Raw genomic sequence first — 13342 nt, 5'->3', positions numbered from 1 at the left:
GATTTAGTAAGTTTTCACTTCCCTGGCCCTGAATTGCATACTCTTTAAGAGACATGAAAACTTGGGGAAAGTACCCAGAGATTTAAAGTCACAATAAATCATCAATTTTATTTTGCTGTTTATGTATAGATGCCTATTACATTTGTTCTTTTGTTAGTGCTGTGTGGATTTTAAGTGTTCAGTGTGTTTTGTTCTTAGTGTTAATATTTGTCTACTATCTGTCAAATAGAACTTACTACAATGGATGGTGAGGATAATTGAACAGCAAGACCTTTTTGGCTAAGTACACATAAATATACATGCAATATAGTTAGACAATGAGTCTGTAGAGCTTAAGGCCAGGGATGGGGGTGCAGTAGGTGTATTTGCAACATACTTAGGTTTAATGAGTTTCAAGAGTTGTGTGTAAAATTCCTAACACAGTCTTCTTTCTTGTTTATCTTCTTTAGGTGTATAGATTTCTTTATGTTTATCATATCTTGAAGGCCTATATAAGTGGTGTGTACCATGTGTGTCTTTCTCCTTCTGGGATACCTCACCCACAATGATCTTTTCTAGATCCCACCATTTGCCTGCAAATTTCATGATTTCCTTGTTTTTGATTGCTGAGTAGTATTCCATTGTGTAAAAATACCACAATTTCTGTATCCATTCTTCCATTGATGGACATCTGGGTTGTTTCCAGGTTCTGGCTATTTCAAATAAAGCTGCTACAAACATAGTTGAGCAAATGTCCTTGTTGTGTACTTGAGCAACTTTTGGATATATGCCTAGGAGTGGTATAGATGGGTCTGGAGGCAGAACTATTCTTGATTGTCTGAGAAAGCGCCAGATTGATTTCCGAAGTGGTTGTACCAGTTTACATTCCCACCAGCAGTGGAGGAGGGTTCCCCTTTCTCCACAACCTCTCCAGCCTGTGTTGTCATTTGAGTTTTTTATTTTAGCAGATAAACAAGAAAGAAGACCCGGGGTAAGATGATCAATCCTCATTTAGAAAAACAAATGGGACGGGCATTGGACATAGGAGAAGACAAGTAACAGGACAGGAGCCTGCCACAGAGGGCCTCTGAGAGACTGTACCTAGCAGTGTATCAAAGCAGATACTAAGACTCATAACCAAACCTTCGGCAGAGTACAGGAATCATATGAAAGAAGGGGGAGTTAGTATGATGTGGAGAGGATAGGAGCTCCACAAGGACCAAATATATCTGGGCACAGGGGTCTTTTCTGAGACTGATACTCTAAACAAGGAGCATGTATGGGTATAACCTAGAACCTCTGCTTGGATGTAGCCCGTGGTAGTTCAGTAACCAAGTGGGTTACCCTAATAAGGGGAACAGGGACTATTTCTGACATGAACTCAATGGCAGGCTCTTTGACCCCCCGCCCAAGGGAGGAGCAGCCCTGCTAGGCCACAGAGGAGGACTTTGCAGCCAGTCCTGAAGATACCTGATAAAACAGAGTCAGATGAAAGGGGAGGAGGTCCTCCCCTATCAGTGGACTTGGAAAGGGGCAGGGAAGAGATAAGGGAGGGTGGGATTGGGAGGGAATGAGGGAGTGGGATACAGAGTTAATAAAATATAACTAATAATAAAAATAAAAAATTAATTAATTGATTAATTAAAAAATTCCCAACACAGGAGAAGCATTTGGAGAGGCTAAGCTTGTCTGGCTTATAACTTTTAGCACACTGAGTAAGATGCAATTTCAAAATCACTTGAAGAAACTTATAAAAAATTTCTCAAATTGTAATGTTCTGTGGATACATTACACTTCTAGGAAAAACAGGAACAAAACAAATATCCATAATCATTGCAAATCAAATTTTACAAGGTACTAAGATCATTGTATTAAATCTAAATTAACCACTAACTAGTAATGTGTGTGGGCTAGCTTTTGATCATCTTTGTTTTGCTCCAGTAGTGGCAAGCATATTTGGGACATTTAACTTTAGTGCTGCTTTCAGTTTTGTTAGAAACTCTACGTAGTTCAGAACTGTTGAGTTGTCAGTAGATACTTCAGGATTTTAAAAATGGAATTAAGCATTCTGGGGGTAAATTAATATTCTATAATCTTTAAGCCCTTAGAGGTTTTAGTCTTTTAAAAGTTAGTTGTAATTTCCTGTTGACTTAAAAGAGAAACCAGAAAACTAACCCATCTGCTGTATAATCAATGTGGGCCAGGGAAATACTTCATAAACACTCAAGAAAGTTATCTGAGAAATCAATTCTGGAGTAAAGCAAATTGAAGCAACAATAGAGAAGGCTAGCCATGGGAGAGGGGATGTATTCTGAGTAACTTTTCACTGCAGATTTTTAACGTCTGTAAAGTCACTAAGAATGTTGATATTCATTATACATAGGAAAGGATCATTGTTGACAAATAAACATTGGTTTGAAGCTTTTATATTTTAAGATTATATGTGAAAATAATAATATTTAAAAAGAGCAAATTAGCAGTAAATTGTTGGGATTCTGGGCGAATTCCTAATGATTGGAGAAGTCCTGATTGATAGAAAATGATAGATAAAATGGCAGACATGATCCATGCATAAAGATGCTGTAATTTCTCAGCACATCATTTTAATAGATTCTTGTTACATTCTTATTGACTTTACTAACCAGATTCTAGGTGTGACTCAGACCATGAAGTGATTTTAGAAATCTCTAAGCACTTTGAAAGGGAAGAGTCCAAGTAAGCAAGTACTCTTTTTCATAATGTGCAGTGGGAGAGCTCAGTTTGTTCCTATCTTAGGCTTATGTTACTTGGAGAACTGTAGTGTATTTGTAGTCATTTAATAATCATTCAGTGGCTCTTAAATAATTCCGTTTATTCAATCTGTGCTCTCTTAACACATTTTTACAAAAAAAAAATACTCATGGAAAGTTAGTATTCTTTTTGTGTGAATTCTCCAATTGTATTTCAGACTTTAAGAAAGAAAGGCCTTAATGGTTGTGAGAGCCCTGATGCTGACGATTACTTTGAGCACAGTCCACTCTCGGAGGACAGATTCAGCAAACTAAATGAAGATAGTGATTTTATTTTCAAACGAGGCCCTGTAAGTACTTTCATTTTACCTTTGCTTTTTATTTGTTGATCCTTTTTGTTAACTTCATATTTAGGCTCTGAACAAGAAGGAACACAGAGGGTGCGACAGCCCAGACCCTGATACTTCATATGTGCTAACTCCACATACAGAAGAAAAATATAAAAAAATTAATGAGGAATTTGATAATATGATGCGGAATCATAAAATCGCAGTGAGTACTAAAGTATGGTTTGTGCTTTTATCATGTGCATGAAGAAATTGATCATACATCCTACCTCATTTTTACAGAAGATTGATGATGACAAGTATAAGAGAAAAGAAGGCGTTTATTAACTCTTTTTGGTTTTACAGAACTTTAAAATTTTAAATTGTCAAAATCTTGCACTAATAAATGTTGAACATCTTAAGTTTAGAAATGAAAATATAACCTTAATTCAGGTTCTGCCACTGAGTGCCCCTTATATTCTTACATAGGCTATCCAGACATCCTGATTGCAATTGTTTCATCTGGGAAATAAATGAGTTGGTGCATATGATTTTTAAGATTGTTTCTAGTTTTGAACATCTTTGATTTTTAATATAAAGTATGTATAAGACAGTCCTATCTTGCCCCTAACTTAGTATATGTATGTATAAACACATAAAGTTGGCCATACGAATGTCAAATATAAATAAGTTGAGTTTGTTGTATGATTTCATGCCTCTAAATTATTTTTCCTTATTTTATGTAATTATCTTTATTTTAGAAGAGCTGAACTGTTTAACTCTTTGTACAATGTTCCAAAGCACTGAATAGCAAGAACACTAAATATATAACTGCTCTTTTCTTATACTCTCAGCACTAAGGAGGACTGGATTACTTTAAGGAAACCATATTCTTAAACTAGTCACAAAGCACACAGCCACTGTAATATTTCTGTGCACATATCTAACCCTGTGAAAAAGTCTGTTTTGAGCTACCTCAGCTCATGAGCTTGGCCTGAAAAATCTCGGGAAGTCTTCTCCTTGGACTCTCTAGAGAGAGCCACCTCAGACTGTTACTGTAGTTCTGTTCTCCAACTCTGAGTGTAGGTCAGCTATCATGAAACCGGTTGGCACCAGTGTTGGCGTTTTGTTTTGTTGTTTGTTTATGTTTCATTGTCAAGGTTAAATCTCTTGAACTATGCCATAATGAATGATACACATCATATGTCATTTCTTCAACATAGTTCTGTAGAAAGAATCTCATGAAAATAGCCTTAAGCAAATTTGTAAAGCTTATACCATCATTTAAAAAAGACAATAGCAAATAAAATTTCTCTGACCTCACAGGGATATTGTTTCCACACTTAAAATTTAAGCTGCAAGAATATAATCAAATTGTTTTATTGTTTGTGTGTTTCTTGACACCACCATACATACGTAAATTATTAAGAAGCCAGCTGTTTACTATGGTCAACAAATATATTGAAATTGGTCTGTGAAGGAAATGCCTGAAGAAACTAGGAAATGCCCTTTCAGAGAAAGCCTGAAATATTTTGACAAGAAGATAGCTTTTATAGTGTTTATAGTTTAATTTTTATACAATTTTAAATACTTTGTTCTAGCTTAGCAGTAGTTAATCTTCTTGTGTAGGTTGTTTTTTTGTTTTATATATTTCATTACATAGAAATTACATTGTGTTCTGTGTATAATTCCTTGACTTTTCTTTTAAAAGTGTCAACCAGATCATACTGAACTTATTTATAATATCCCAAAATTGATGTATTAAGTTAATAATGTATGTATACATTGTCATTTGGTTGATTTGGATTCTCCCAATAGAAATGTAATGTTAAATTGGTTTGTACTGAAGTTCTAATTAATGTTTAATTGGCAACAGTGATATACTTTATGATGTCTAAAGTCAACAATATACTTTAATTCCAGGTTTCACTTTTAATTTCATCTCTTTGAATAATTGAAACATGCTGTATAGTTATATTAGTATATTTGTATCAGTACAAAATTGAAAATGAAAAAGTTCATGTCAGGTATATTTATGTTCAAATATAATTCTAGAGAAAATAGCTTAATGCTGCAAATGAAAATATTGTCCCTATCCTCTGCTTTTAATGAGAATTACATAGTCAAATTAATGTTACTTAATGTTGATGAATATAAAGCCAATAGTTTCCTCTTCCTTGTTCTCTACTTACAGCCTGGTTTGCCACCTCAGAACTTCTCAATGTCCGTCACAGTCCCTGTGACCAGCCCTAATGCTTTGTACACTAACCCAGGGAGTTCACTTGTGTCACCGTCTTTAGCAGCCAGCTCAGCATTAGCAGATTCAAGCATGCTGTCTCCACCCCCAGCCACGTTACATAGAAATGTATCCCCTGGAGCTCCACAGAGACCACCAAGTACTGGCAGTGCAAGTATGTTTTCAAGTTTTTGTTTGTTCTTTTATGGAGAGAATGAGAACTGAATTGCTGACAGAGAAAGTTTATTCTTCTTAGTCTTAACTTTATTGTCAGGCCAAGCATAGTGGTACACACCTATAATCCCATCACTTGGGAGGCAGAGGCAGCCAGAACTCTGTGAGTTTGAGGATAGCCCAGTCTATGTAGTGAGTTCCAGGACTGCAAAGGCTATGTAGAAAGACCTGTCTCAAAAAACAAAAGTAAACAAACAAACATCTACTTTATTGTCAGGATGAGCAAGAGTCACCGCCATGTAATTAAGTTCATTTTAAGTTTTTTTTTTTTTTTTTTTTTTTTTACATTTGTAGGGAAAGCATTGTTGACCAAAGTAGGACAGTGTAGAGAATGTACCATTTTATATATATACATACATATATATATATGATGAGAAAGCCGTACTGTGACAAGCAGAGAATTTAACTTGATTGTTATAAGTGAAAATTTAAAATAATTATGAACCACCATGAGTGCATCTCTTCTTGCTGAGTTAGTTCAGTAATTCAGCAGCCATTTGCAGTGCATTTGCCACCAGTCTGTAATTCATATTGCCTTTTTCTAAGTCTTAAGTGTAATAGTGCTCATATAAGCTATCCTTATTCCCATCAGGATTCACTAGTTGATATTGATGTCCAGGATGGCAGGTATATAGTAAGAGCTTAATATTTAAATTCATGTATTGTGTAAACTGCATAAAAACCTCCACAGCACATGTATAGTTAAACATGTTATATGTACAGTTATACTGTAGTATATATAGTATAAATTATATCAAGTTGTACATTAGTGGTAACTTTAGACTGAGCTAGTTTTGTTTTGATTTGATTTTTAGGAATAGAATGCGTTATAGTGAGACGACTTCACTTGGCTATTTGTGAAATAAAGAAAGGCGATTTTTATTCATTCTCTCTTTTTCTATACTATTGTTAGGTGGGATGTTGAGCACTACAGACCTCACAGTGCCAAATGGAGCTGGAAATAGTCCAGTGGGTGAGTGATTTCCTATTGTTTAACTTTGTAGGTGTTTATTTAATCTGAGCTACTACTAAATATTGTCCTGAAATATTGGCCTTCTATCTTCTGAGGGATAGTTTAACTAAAACTTAGCAGTTTTCTGAAGTAGCCCCGCTTCATCCCTTCCACATCAACTGTAAGTTCAGTTATCCATTCATTCTTTGTGTATTAAGTACGTCCTTCATAACAGGTGTTTTTTGTTTTGTTTCTAAAGACTATGTTGCTCTAATGCAACATTTATATCAAGATTTTTTTTTTAATGATTTTTTTTTAAGCCGGGCACAGTTGCACAGGCCTGTATTCCCAGCACTTGGGGAGACGGAGACAGGTGGATCTCCATCAGTTTGAGGCCAGTTCGGTCTACAAAGTGAGTCCAGGACAGCCAGGGCTGGCTACACTGGAAAACAGAACAAAACAAAACAAAAAGAGTATTTTAAAATTTATTCTTTGACAGTGTCTGTATATATGTATCCATACACACATATATTTAATATCTCTCACACACATAGTGGATATTGAGCATATCCTTGCCCACCATTTCCATTATTACTCCCCCAACATTCCTCCATGTCTACACAGCCTCCTCTTTTCTTTTTTAAATAATCCACTGAGTTGAGTAGTGCTACCTGCTTGCCAGTGGTTGTGAGATACACCAGAACATAGGCACCATACCAACAACTACAACCCCAAAGAAAAATGACCTTCCCTTTCTCAGTATCTGTACTGCCAGTAGCTTCTCAGTTAGAGGGGGAGTCCCTAATGAATGAGCCCCTCTTTAATTCATGCTAGAATGTTGAAGACTTGACCACGTGTAGATAGCCATAGCTTCTGTGAATTGATGAGTATGATGGCCATGTCATGTCTGGAAGACAGCAGACAGCATTTCTGAGCATTCCTTCCCATTTTCTGGTTCTTACATTTTTTCCACCCCTTCCTGCATGATGTTCCCCGAGCCTTTGTGGGGAGAGTGACAAAGATGCCTCAGTTAGGGTTGAGTCTCAACAGTTACTTATTCTCATCACTTCCCTTAGTCTCTGCATTGACTGCTGCCCACTGCAGAAACAGTTTCTCTGTCTGAGATTGACAGCAGCACTAATCTATGGGTGCAAACATATTTAGAAGGCGTTTGACAACTGTCTTCTAAGATCATTTCTTAGGGAGATGCCTTCTGTAACTTCTGTCATCATTAAAGTTAAACTATTGGCAAAGTACTTTATTTTAAAACAGCATTAAATGTTTTCAGAAATTAGAATATAAAGAAATGTGTGCATACTACTCAAGTTAGAGATTCGAATGATTTCTCTTGAGAATCTGCTTTGGTGGTCATATGTAGAACATTTACGGTTTGTCAGTTACAGCCAAATAGGCCCTTTCACTTTGGGGCCACTCCCAATATATGTAGTATGGTGATTAAATCCAGAGCCTTACACATGCTAAACAAATACTGTTAAATAGCTATATTCCCAATATACTATGCACAATAGGTTTTAAACAATGTATTAGCACCATCTAAATTTAAAAAAGAAAACATGGTATGATACAATTAGTGTGACTACTAAGAGAGACTGTTTATTTCTGGTTCTCCTTACTTAGGCTCCAGCCTGCTGGAATCTCAGTATTTTAAAGATATGTCGTAATGGGCCTGGAGAGATGGCTCAACAGTTAAGAACATTTGTTGCTCTCTTGGTTTGGATCTTAGCACCCTTGTGGAGGCTTGCAACTATTACTCTAGTTCCAGAAGATCCAGTGCCGTCTGTCTATGCTGGGTACCAGGCACACATACAGTACACAACAATAAATACATAAAATAAATTATTCTAAAATAAACTTTGAAATAGGCCATAACTCATCTTTCCAGTCCTGACATGTGGAAAGATAGTGATTTTGGTGTTATATCTGTGTTGTATTACATGATATGGTAGTGGACTTAATTGGGTTTAAAAAAAAAAAAAAACACTTTAGGGCCTTAAGAGATCAAATGTAAGAAAGTATATGAAGGTCTTACTATCAGTTATACATTAGGACTGCTTTGCTTGTATAAGTGTATTTTCAATTATTTATGGTTTATTTAATTACAACTCAGTTTTATTGTCTGAATCCAATGTACGCTTTTCATACAACTTATACTTCTCTTTGACACCAATAAGAACCCACCAAGAGGGGCTGGAGAGATGGCTCAGTGGTTAAGAGTGCTGCCTGCTCTTCCAAAGGACCCGGGTTCAATTCCCAGCACCCACATGGCAGCTCACAACTGTCTGTAATCCTAAGGGGTCTGACACCTTCACACTAATGCACATAAAATAAAGTTAAATAAATAAAAATATTTAAAAAAAAAAAAAGAACCCACCAAGATTTCAGAAGGCCTTGTATACTCGTATCACATTGGCCTGAATGTCTGTACCTCTAACTGCATTTCTAATTGCATTTCTGAGATGTTGTATAAAAAAAGCAAAGTAGAGGTGGAGGGGTTTATCAGTTAAAAGCATTGATTGCTCTTGCATAGGACCTAGATTCAGTTCCTAATACCCATATAGAGGCTCATGCCCATCCATAGCTTCAGTGCCCGAGGATCTGATGCCGTCTTCTAGCTTCTGAAGGTTGCCAGGCGTTCATACACAGATACACTCATACACTGCCACACACATACACATAAAAGGCAAAATGCTCATTCATATAAAGATAAGTGAATCTTTAAAAAAGAAAGTAGAATAGAATATGTGAAGATTCATGGAAACTTTGCTGTAATGAATAATGGGCTGAAATTAGCATAGTCAGAAATGTGAAATCACTTGACAGCTAGATTTCAAAAGTGGCTTCATAGTACAACATTAATGGCATAACCATCTGCTGTCTAATGCTAGATGAGTAGTTGTCCTAAGGCCATGGAGTAAACTTACCATCCACTTGAACACATTGCTTCAAATGATAGGATTCATTTTCTCAGATATAAGCTGAACTGATATAATGGGGCCGTATATTTTTCCGTCTGTAGGGCCATAATTGAGATGAGGCCTGCTAAAATTCTGGAGGCATAGGTATATGTCTTACACAAAAGTGGTTTTGTTAGAGTAATAAATCACCATGCAAACTGCAAATCAGTTTTAACAATAATCATACTAACTTAAATTTATTCAATTAGAAAAGACATTTTCATTTCTCAATTGTAACTTATGGCAAGAAGAGTTGTATAACTACTTCACAGATCATCCTGTAGTGTCTCCATCATGGAATCCAAACAGAAGCTAAGAGGCAGGCATGGATGCAGTCTAGGAAATAACAAGCTTGCACTTGAGATTAGCTACAGCTTGGCAAGTTGCCAGGCACTTACATCATTCTGTAATCACTGTCTGCTTTGGTGCACTGATGGAACACTGAGATACTGTGCTTTTAACTCTCCTTCTACTCTTGGAACTTGATTCTCATGGGTTACTATGGCCTCATATAAAATGCACCATGGATTTCACATGGGAAAGCAGCATTATGCTTCTTGATGTTGTGCGCCTCTAAATTACGTATTTGCACCATCTGATAATATTGAAATATTATTTGATTTTTTAAAAAAGATTTTAGTAGAAATCTATGAAATAGTCTAAGTATTGGAGACTCATAACACTTTCTTGCCATTGTATATTAAGAGAAACTTCATTAACCTTATTGCTCTGTAGTATAAAATTCTATTAAGTTCTTCTAATTTTGAGTGTGTTATTTGTAAAATATTTTCTATCCTCCAGATAACAAAATCTGGATTAGCTCATGAGAGAGTTCTGCTCCATAAAGGAATGACCTGGAGGAGAGGTGGTGGTTTTTTCCCCCAACCAGTGCTCTCCAAAACATATGGGAATGCAGGAAATTGCTCTGCAGTGTGGAGAGGAGATTGAGCCCAGACTGAAAAAATACCCTTCAAGACAATGAAAGCAGGCGGGAAATACCCTCACAAAGTTATCTAAAGTAACAGTCCTCACAAAGAAGTAAAGTCTCACACAAATAAAATTGGTGTGTCACATAGTAAAAATTTTTGAGGAAGCAAGAAATGGGTGAAATAAGGGGCAGGAAAAGGGCATAGTCCTCTTCCAAGCAGAAGTGGGCAGTTTCTCGATGCCATCCTTTGCCTTTCTTGTTTTTGCCATTGGTATTCAGGTGCCAGGCTGATTTATTTTATAGTTGAGGTGTGAAGAGTTTTGCCGATTTTCCTTTTAGAAGACCTGATTATGTAAGAGAGTGGGCAATGAACTCTCTTGCTGCAGTGTATCAGGACCTATGTGTTCTTTGTGCGCTTTAATATCTGTTTTATGAACAATCAATGAAAAACAACCAGAACGACTGCCAACAAAATCAATGCTATTTGCAGACCCTTCTCAATAATAACCTAATAACCTGAATGCAAATGACTAATTCACCATTTAAGAGTACAGACTACCCAACTACACTCAAAAAATGAGGTCTAATTATTCATTTGCCTGTAAGAAACTCATGTAACTAGAAAAGACCCAAAACCTTAGAGGTGCCAGGAATTGTTTCATAAACATTTACAATAGTTCTGCCCTGTTGATGAATTGTTCCTTTTGTTAATATGCATGGCTCTCTTATCTCCTAACTAGGTTTGGTTTCAAGTCTTTGTTATCAGATATGAGGACTGGTAGGTCAGTTTGTTGGTAGCTTTATGTTGCTCTCAGGTTTTGGGTCTATTCTAGTTACATGAGTTTCTTGGAGGCAATTGAATAGCTACACCTTATTTTTAAGCACTATCAGTTACCCTGTCTCTTTAAATGGTGAATTAGTAATTTGCGTTCAGGTTATTGAGAAAGGCTTGCTATTACCATTGACTTTTGTTGGCAATTGTTCTGGTTTGTTTTCATTGTTCATTTATTTATTTATTTAGTTGGTTTGTTTGTTCTTACAGTAGTGTTGGGTATTTGCTGGTTTTGGACCTTATTAATTCTCATCTCTTTGCCTTTTTAAATTCTTGTTTGCTTTCGTGAAATATACTTTTTTTGTGTGTTGTGCATAAACTGTCAAACTTGTTTGTATTTAGTATTCCTTAAGCATTTACTATATTGCTGGTTTAATTGTCACAGATTGCTTTAACTGGTGTTTGACTTGAAAGATTCTTAGTTCTCCATCAATTTTAGTAGATTATTTTGCTGGCTTTGACAGTAATGGTTTAATTATAGCTTTTACTTACAGGCCCCGAAATACACTATTCTTTGCTTTCCTGCTTTTAGATTTGCTGACCTACTGTTATTCTCATATTTCTGCTGCTTTTGGGTGGTGTTTTTCTCTCACAGCTTTTTGAGGTTGTTTGTTTTTAGTGTGTGTGTATATATATATATACATGTTTACATATGTGTACAAGTATATGTGTATGCACACATGTACCATGGCATGCTTTGGGGTCAGAAGACAACTTTTAGAAGCCAGGTTGTTTTTTTTTTTTTGTTTTTGTTTTCCTTTTCTTTTTCTTGGTACTTCATAGGATCCAGGGATTGAAGACAGGTTGTCCTGCTTGCACTCAATTACATTTACCTATCGAGCCATCTCATTGACTTTGCCTTATGGCTGTTAATATTCTTTGCTTTATATTTTTTATTACAGTTATTTTACTTTATTGTGTATATGTGTGGGCATATATATATATATGCCTCTGTGATATGTGTGTAAGTTAAAGTACAATCTGCTGGTGTTAGTCTTCCTTTCACTGTGTGGATCCCAGGGATTGTACTCAGATGGTCAGGCTTGATGACAAGTGCTTTTACCCTCCTTCCCCCCACCTACGTCTTGCTAACTCTTCCTTGTATTTTTGACATTGTGGCTCAGATGTGTCATGAAGTAGTTCTTTGGTCATGTCTATTGGATGTCTAAGCACTTTTTGTGTTGGATGTCTCTTTCTTTCTCTTGGTTTGGGAAGTTTTCAGATAGTTCAGTGAATAGCTGTTTGAGCCATTGACTTTATCTAAGCTCTTTTTCTTTATTTTGGTTTCTTGTAAGTTTATTTTGTTGCCCTGTATTCACCTGTATGTGTTACAGTGTTAACCTTGTCTATCATCTTGGAAATTATTTCCCTGCTTCATCCTGTCTATGGATGCTTCCTGCCTTCTATTTGATTTGATTAATTGGTTCTTTAGTTTCCAGAATTTCTAGTTGGTCCTTTATCAGCTTCTCAATTTTTTTACATACTTTTTCTTTTACATTTTAAAGTTTTTCCTCCAAGTGCCTTACTTAATTCTTTAGTCCACATTGGCAAACTTGTTTTTTCTTTAATTAAATCCCTTATTGATTCTATGGTCATTGACAAATCTTGTAAATAGAACTCACATTTTCTTAAATTTCAGCTGTCTCATGGTCTTTCTCCAGTACTGAGAAGCTGTTAGTTTGTGGGTACTGTAGTGTAATATTACTCCTTTTCTTAGGGTGGGGTTTGAGATAGGGTTTCTCTGTGTAGACCTGGCTGTCCTGGACTTGCTTTGTGGGCTAGGCTGACCTCCAACTCATAAAGATCCACCTGCCTCTGGTAGGACTTAAAGGCGTGCCCAGCATTGCTGGATGTGTTTAAGCATCTGTTGGAATTTGTGCTCTGCTTTGTGGTTATCGCCCCTTTTCCTGTTGCTTTTGTTTGTGAGTCCTCTTGTACTGTTGTCTTCACTTGGATACAGGTCAGGGGAAACTGCAGTAAGCAGCTATGATGGTGTACAGCCAGTGTCAGCTGCAGAAGTCAATGTACTCTTCACTGTAAGGGGGGAACAGGTGCTAAGTTGGGGAGCACGTAGTTTATTTGCTGAGATTTGTTTTGTTTTGTTTTGTTTTTAGAGCCATAGTTATCAATATTAAGTAGTGAGGGAAAATG

The 13342-nt window shown here is 36.3% G+C and overlaps 1 protein-coding gene across 10 annotated transcripts in view; it reads left to right on the top strand.

The window, feature by feature from the left end:
- Mef2a (myocyte enhancer factor 2A) overlaps positions 1-13342 on the top strand; it is a 126907-nt gene that overhangs the window by 90515 nt on the left and 23050 nt on the right. For 6 of the 10 annotated variants that reach the window (XM_021651003.2, XM_060367308.1, XM_060367304.1 and 3 more), the window contains 3 exons: positions 3123-3260; positions 5229-5445; positions 6418-6477. In XM_021651003.2, coding sequence (XP_021506678.1) covers positions 3123-3260; positions 5229-5445; positions 6418-6477 — 415 coding nt within the window. Of the gene's footprint in view, positions 1-2926; positions 3059-3122; positions 3261-5228; positions 5446-6417; positions 6478-13342 lie in introns of all 10 variants that reach the window. The other 4 variants (XM_060367309.1, XM_060367307.1, XM_021651004.2 and 1 more) reach the window with 2 other exon arrangements.

This window comes from Meriones unguiculatus, chromosome 14 (assembly GCF_030254825.1).
Source record: "Meriones unguiculatus strain TT.TT164.6M chromosome 14, Bangor_MerUng_6.1, whole genome shotgun sequence".
Taxonomy (NCBI): domain Eukaryota; kingdom Metazoa; phylum Chordata; class Mammalia; order Rodentia; family Muridae; genus Meriones; species Meriones unguiculatus.
This window is presented reverse-complemented; position numbering and strand designations above follow the sequence as displayed.